Raw genomic sequence first — 8,158 nt, forward strand, 5'->3', positions numbered from 1 at the left:
AAATACTATACTTAAAAACTTTAATAGTCTAGCAGTAAACCAGTAAAAAACTTTACAAAACAAACTGGTTAACACACATGCAAACCAAATAGAAAATAATGCATTCACCCACAGAAGCACAATCACCATAACACAAGAGATTTTAACATGGAAACCCAAATGTGAAAAACCATGGTGAGATGAAACTCACAAGTAACTATCTGCAGAATAGTAACCACACCGGTTAAGGTCAGACCAATTAAGGTCATACAATGTTCTTTACCAGAATAGATCCTGTTAGGAATCTCAATCTCTGTTAGGAGATAAGTTTGATTAAAGACTACCTTGTGAGAGGATTTCAGATCCACAGATGTGAACCACCTTGTTAGAGGATTTACAAAGGCTTTTTTGAGCCTACCCAGTTAAGGGTTTCTAACTTATCAAAGATGTGAGTAATCAACAAGTGAATGATCTAGTAAATGGAACAGTCTACTTGATTACATCCATTGTAGCTCATAGCTAATGCATTTCAGCATTACTTCAGTCTTTAGTAACTCCTTACTTTGTTACAACTCACAGACTTGATCTTCTCAGTTAAGATCGTACATTCAAGAGCTCATCAACCACCACGAACCCTATCAGCTACACACATATTCTAAAACCCTAGACATAATGTCCTTAAAAGGAATCTGATTTCATGTCGGTCCAATAGGATTACATTGCAAGTTCCTAGGTTCATTGTATCTAGACACATTTGGTAACATGACACAAAATCACAGTCAAAGTGTCGATGGATGGTAACTCGTCACAAAAATATATCGGTTGGTAACTCATCACAGAGTATTACTAGTTTGTCCAACTTTCTGGTTACCGGTTGGTGACTCAGAGTAATACCGATTTAGCGGATTATTGGTTGACAAAAATTGAAGTCTAGGAAAAAGATAATTGCCGCTTCTGGCTCCTTTGCTCCGCTCCGCTTGAGATCCTTAAACCGCTTGATCTCTCTATGCCACTTGGGTCTTTATACCGCTTGAGATCGGTAAACACTTTCTGCATAACAACTGTAGTCTAAAGACTACAACATGATACCGGTTTGGAACAATTACCGGTTGAGCATAATTCATACATTCTCAAAGTGATCTCATAGCAAGTGTGTGTCCATCAATGACAATCACAACATAATCATCAAAATGCCAACAATCATTTCCATTTATGTTATTTTATTATCCTCTTCTCCCATGAGAGCCCATGATTTTTATCAGCACAATATTTTCTATTGTAGATGTGGGAACACCAACACAGAGTTTGACCAAGGAAAAATCCTATACAACTTAAATCCCCACCCTTTCATGTGTGTAGGTGTAAATCTGAAGGATTTAGATAGTTATAGTGGCACAAATGGACAAAGTAGACAATGGTAGACCATTCAAGGCTTTTAAAAACTCAAAACCCTATAAATATAGCACCCAACACTTCTATCATCCCAATTTGACTCCATATTTTAAGGATAGCTAACAAGATTCTTTCTCAGACCATCACCAACATCAACTCTTGTTTACACAACACAAGGAATCTAGTGTTGAACATTAGATTCCTATCTAGTTAAATCTAGTTTTAGCATTAAGTTCGTCTTTGTGTCTCATTTCTAGATCTCCCTTTTATTTCTACAATTTTATTTGTGTCTTTTGCATTCAATTAAAATTGTTTAGTTCTACCATGTTTAGCCTAGTTCATTGCACATACTCAACAAATCCCAATCACATACAAACACAAATTAGAGGTTTGAAGTCTAAGAGGTAGCTTGGATCTTTCTTGTGGATAAAAACCAATCTCACTCACATCTCTAATGATTGTATGGGAGAAGGATTTCCCTAGGTTAATGCACATGTTAGTCTAGGACCACTTTTCCTCCATTTTAGTAATCTAAAGACTTATATGGATTTGGATATTGATGTTATGGAGGCCTCCCTACTCATGAGATCCTTGAAGTTCCTATTATTTGTCATCCTTCAATTTCTACCTTGTCTCCATGGATGGTGTCAATGTGTATACTCTAGTTTGTGTTGTGGGATTTTCTTAACTATTGGCTTCTTAATTTTGATGCTCATCTCCTTATACATGTTTCCCCCAATTAAGGTCTTCGAAATTTTTTTCCCTCTTTATTTATTATTAGTGAAATTAGATAATCTTTTTTTTGGAATACGAACCATAGGAGAAATACTAGCCTTTTGACTCATGTAGCATAGTCACAACCTAGGTCAAGAATGTGAGAACAACCAAAATTATGTTTAACATTACTTAGTATTTTAGTATTGCCAACTTTCTATAGATATTTTTATATGTATTCTTTTTTTTGTAAGTATTTTTTTAAATAGATCCTCTTTATTTCACTTTGTAAATGGGTTGGGCCCTTTTAAAACACCTTTTTCCTAATTATTAACACCAAAGATATCTTTAATGACACCAACAACCATCAATAAATATTAATTGCACATCACTACAAAATCTACTATTCAATTTTGATATAGAGTGTACATGGAATCATGGTAACCATAATCCAAATACAGTAAACTACAACCCTAATATCTTTATAAGATAAAGTAGAAATACAATCTTTAAACTAAGAAGATAAAACACCACTTACAATGAAATGTTAATGCAACTCCACCAACATTGCATTTGGATAAATTACTATGTTAATGCAACACCTATAAGAACTCTAAAATTAGACATCATGGACAAATTTAATGATTTATTAAAACAAATAGATAGAAATTACTTACATATGAAATTTTTTAATGTTCAAAATAGTAAAATGGAGAAAGGACAATAATACCACAAATTAGCACATAGAAAAATATCCACATTAATTATAAAAATTTAAAAATTGAACCCCCTTTGGTGGAGGTGTAAGTACACACACACACACACACACACACACACACATGCATGCATGCATGCATGCATACATACATACATACATACTTATATACATATTTATATGTATATGTATATGTATATGTATATATGTATATATGTATATATGTATATATATACACACATACACACACACACACACACACACACACACACACACACACACACACACACACACACACACACACACACACACACACACACACACACACACACACAAACCATACCAGGCTGGCATGATGCGCATACAATTTTAAGAATGTTTTTTTATAGCTCTAAAGAAAATATCTTATTTTTTTACGAGTAACATCCATATGAATAGCTGGATTGTATGGCTATAGTGATCCATATAGAATATTATTTATAAATATTTCACCATTGCCTAAAAATTAGTAAAACACAAACAACCTAAAACATAATCATGTTATATATAGATCTATAGGTTTTAGTCCTTCTAGACTCAATGATGTCAAAGTCCATTTCTTTCATGAGGCCTCTATTAAATTTCACCCCCAAACACTTGCTAAAGATCCCCAAAAAAGACAAACTTACCAATTCTTCATCAAATATTACATCTACAAAAAAACTTAAGTCTAAAAATACACTTAAATAGTTGAAAATAAAAACATTATTTTCTTTCTAATAAGCCATAGATTCAACCATGCACAAGAATCTACTCATACCAAGGTTTAACAACTAAGAATGTATTTTCTCTCTAAACTTGAAAACTAAGTATTGATACCAAATGAATAGATTTTTTATTTATATACACTATTTTCACATAACCCCAAGAGAAACTATATAAACCAAGAGTTTAGAATCCACAATACAAAATAATAAACAAACCTATTATCAAGATGACACAAGATTTATTGTGTGAAAGCCCTAAAAGGGAAAAATCAACCTCTAAAAGCACTCACATGATCAATGTATTATCAAGCATGCATAATTATTACAACAGACTTTCAATCACTCAGTGCAACTCTCTAATTGAATTTATTGTGAATAAAAATAAAGAAAAATCGTGTAGCCACACATTCAAGTCACGCTTCCTCTCTTCACATATTGCAATTATAAGAGATGATTACTCAGCCTTAGCCAACTGATCAATGCATTATTTCATATACCAATTAAAGGATTTCAATGTATTATTTCATATAATTGAATATTAATGAATCCACCCTTTTTCTAATAAGTAGTTTTTTTTAGAATTGGGACATTGAAAATGATCTATCTATGTGTGAACATTGTATGGGCATATGCAATATTGAAGATTCTTATTTTCGATCATTCATACACATTTATATGGGCAACCCTAGTAATGTATTTATAAATATTAGTAGTCCCATAAATATTGGAAAACACAAAAGAAGGCAAGATGTATTGCACACAAAGTGAAGAAAAGTAATTTATAAGTACAATATAGATCCATAGTTGTTGACTTGCAAGTAATCCTCAAAACTCATTGCTACATATTGTGGACAAAATGTTTTGACTATGAATCTATCATACATTTACCATTTACTATTTGTGATCCCAAAATACATGAAATCTACATTTTAAGTAGTCTTTAGACATCCATCCATTATAAGAATAATTACATTTACTTACTTTACACCTAATTACTAAAAATTAACACATCATTATCAATTATTGATTGATTAGACTTATATATAATTTCATTAAACTATAAAATCAAACTTCAAAAATTATTTTTCCTTGGTATATCGATTGAACATTCGATTGATTAAATTTTTTATTAATATTATAATAATATATCATTCTAAACATTTTCACAACAAGAACGGAAATTATCTCCTTTGGAAATGTTTAAGCTACTACAAAGTTTTCTATTTCGCTAAAATTCTATATCAGCAAGAGCAACATGTATTATTTACTTATTTATTGTTGTGTACGTAGCACGAACATCAACTCAGAATGGTGATTACCAAACATTAATTCAATATTCGCCACCACCGACACCAGAATTCAACAAACACTAAATTGACATAATACAATATAATATTATAGATCATGAAGACAACGAGGAGGAGAACACCACGATAAGGAGATGGGCCCATTTCAACCAAATTTATTTCATAAGTCAGCAAAGGAAAAGTGGAAAGACGTCCAGTTCAATGGTTACATAGAATTACAGTGAAAATATGTTGACTGTATATCTGTTTAAAAAGGGTAAGAAACCCATTAAAATGTTTTCCACATGTACGTTCTATTCCGATTCTGGAAATTTTTAACATCACCAGTGGTTTCTGTATCTTCTTTCCATTGTCTAAGGTTGCCCTAAATGCTTGTAGTCAAATCATAATCCCTGTGTCCTTTCCATGTCGGTGCTATACCCGTACATTATCATCTCTTGTTCCCTATCGCCAACTGCTCCTTTCCACTCCTTCCAAACATTGCCTCTACATCATCTCTTCGCTTTCTATTTAAGCTTTGAGATTACAGACATCTCTGTATTGAGTTCTGCTTTGTTTTCCTAAGCTTTGCTTTGTTTCTCCTAGATGGAGAACACTGCAACGAGCTGCAGTGGAGCGAAAGGGTGGTTGACGTATGCTCTAGTTCCCCTCACTTGTAGTGGGCACAAATTATATAGCTTCGGGACTTTTCAGGAAGAAGATAATATCTATGCATGGAAGAAGTACGTGGCGATGTTGGTTACGGCTCTGTTTTTTGCAGTAATCATGTCCTGGTGGAGTCCGGGAGGATGTGCCTGGGCCGGAAAGAACAACAAGAGCGAGAGGATTCCAGGGCCCAGAGGATGGCCCATAATCGGAAGTCTAATGGAAATGAGTGGTGGCCATGCTCACCGTAAGCTTGCTCATTTGGCCAGTATTCATGAAGCCAAAAGGTTGATGGCGTTCAGCTTGGGGTCGACCCCTGCTGTCATAACGTCCGATCCAGAAGTGGCTAGGGAGCTCTTGAGCTCCCCCCACTTTGCGGACAGGCCTCTCAAACAATCTGCTCAGCAGCTCATGTTCGGGAGGGCAATAGGCTTTGCACCCAACGGCGACTACTGGAGGATGCTGCGTAGGATTTCGGCTGCTCATCTTTTCAGTCCACGAAGAATTGCTGTCCACGAAGCTGGGCGTCAGAGGGACTGTCTTACAATATTGGCTGATATACGCAGTGAGTGGACATGCAAGGGCGCCGTAAAGCTCCGCCCACATCTTCAGATGGCGGCACTGAACAATATCATGGGAAGTGTGTTTGGCACAAGGTTGGGCGGTGATAGAGAAGGTCGAGAGGTGAGAGAGATGGTGGAGGAAGGGTTTGAATTGCTTGGGGCATTCAATTGGGCCGATCATCTGCCATGGCTGCGGATTTTTGATCCCCTGCGAATCCACGCCCGTTGCGCTAAACTTATACCTCGAGTTAAGGCTTTCGTCCAACATATCATTAACCAACATAGACAGTCCACTTTGCCCAGGAACACAGCAGATTCAGATTTCGTGGATGTGCTCCTTTCTCTTCAAGGACACGAGAATCTCCACGATGACGACATCATTGCTGTTCTTTGGGTAAGCAGTACTCTATCCTGTTTTTATTTTTCACACGGCATATCCAAATCTCCAGCGAAACCCATATTTGATATAATAATATTTGTCATATACAGGAGATGATATTCCGCGGCACCGACACTGTCGCTTTAGTTACGGAGTGGACGATGGCGGAGTTGGTACTGAATGAAGAAATACAAGGCAGAGCTCAGGCGGAGTTGGAGGCAGTGGTGGGGTGGAATAGAAGCGTGCAGGAGGAGGACATTCCGAAGCTTCCGTACCTTCAGGCCGTGGTAAAAGAGAGTTTGCGAATGCACCCACCTGGACCTCTGCTGTCGTGGGCCCGCCTGTGCACGGAGGATGCTGACATAGCAGACGGGTTGCATGTTCCAGCGGGGACGACCGCCATGGTGAACATGTGGTCCATCACTCACGACCCTGAGATCTGGGGATCGCCTCATGAATTCCGCCCAGAAAGATTTCTTGAAGAGAAAGTAGACGTTCGGGGGAGTGATTTGAGGCTGGCGCCCTTTGGTGCAGGTCGGCGAGTTTGCCCGGGTAAGGCTCTCGGCCTCGCCACTGTTCATCTTTGGGTGGCCAAACTACTCCACCATTACGAGTGGATTCCTTCATCCCAACACCCAGTTGATCTCACTGAGATTCTCAAATTGTCCTCCCAAATGGCCACACCCCTTACTGCAATTCCCGCAACCAGAATCTCTTACTAAGAATTGATTATGGTCGTATCGACTGCGCAACTAGGTTTCGGATTTACCCTCTTATCATATTTTTCTCTTTCATGAGTTTACTAAGAGGGAGTAGTCATGAGTTTACTAAGAGGGAGTAGTCTAGACATATTGTGCCAACCGGAAAAACTATATAGACAATGTGACAATATTTGACTGTTCTTATTCACATAAGTTTTTAGTATGTACTATCAATAGTAAAACATGAAGTCTTTTAACTGTACATATAAAGTATTGGTTTTATCCCTGAACGTGTTTATTTTCCTTTACTACCTCGAGTGTTATCACTTGTATTGCACAAATACTTTTGTGAAAAAACTAAATCCCTCCTTGATAAGATTATTTTCATTTCTGTTAACTAATTTATTTGTTTAATAATTACTTGTGTTTTACCAGCATGTTTCCACATGTAAGTGCTACTTTAAGTACGATGTTGAAATTTTGATTTTCAAGTGATTAAAGAATGCTCTCTTTCCAAAAGGTTTAATATTATCCTCAGGACACGTTTAGAATCTGATAGTAAAGAATTTATGAAACGGTCCTCGTTCAAAGATAAGATCGAATCAATCACATTCCTTGAATAAGAATTTTTTGATTGCTTCGTTTAGAATCTGATAGTAAAGAATTTATGAAACGGTCCTCGTTCAAAGATAAGATCGAATCAATCACATTCCTTGAATAAGAATTTACTGATTGCTTTTTGACTTGAATGGCTAATTTTCGTGCATTCATACTTAATACTCTTGTGATGATTGTGTCGTTCTATACTTTCCCATAACCAGTAAAAAGGGGAAGATTTTTTTAAAAATTTAATTCCTTATTGGCGAAAGAGGGAAGCATTAACGGAGTCATGATAAGAGTAACAACGAACAAAGATAATGGTGGAGATCATTTGGACTTATAAAAGGCATGTAATAAAGAGTAATATAATAATGAATTTATTTAATGTAAAAATGTTAATAGAATGTAACTAAGTTA

The 8,158-nt window shown here is 36.1% G+C and overlaps 1 protein-coding gene across 1 annotated transcript; it reads left to right on the top strand.

Moving 5' to 3' along the window:
* Positions 1 to 5,072: 5,072 nt before the first annotated feature.
* LOC131059829 (cytochrome P450 78A4) lies at positions 5,073 to 7,425 on the top strand. Its single transcript, XM_057992862.2, has 2 exons — positions 5,073 to 6,455; positions 6,551 to 7,425. The coding sequence occupies exons 1-2, from the start codon at positions 5,439 to 5,441 to the stop codon at positions 7,160 to 7,162; spliced, it is 1,629 nt and encodes a 542-aa protein (XP_057848845.1). The 5' UTR covers positions 5,073 to 5,438; the 3' UTR covers positions 7,163 to 7,425.
* The last annotated feature ends 733 nt before the right edge of the window (positions 7,426 to 8,158 follow it).

This window comes from Cryptomeria japonica, chromosome 10 (assembly GCF_030272615.1).
Source record: "Cryptomeria japonica chromosome 10, Sugi_1.0, whole genome shotgun sequence".
Lineage (NCBI taxonomy): Eukaryota > Viridiplantae > Streptophyta > Pinopsida > Cupressales > Cupressaceae > Cryptomeria > Cryptomeria japonica.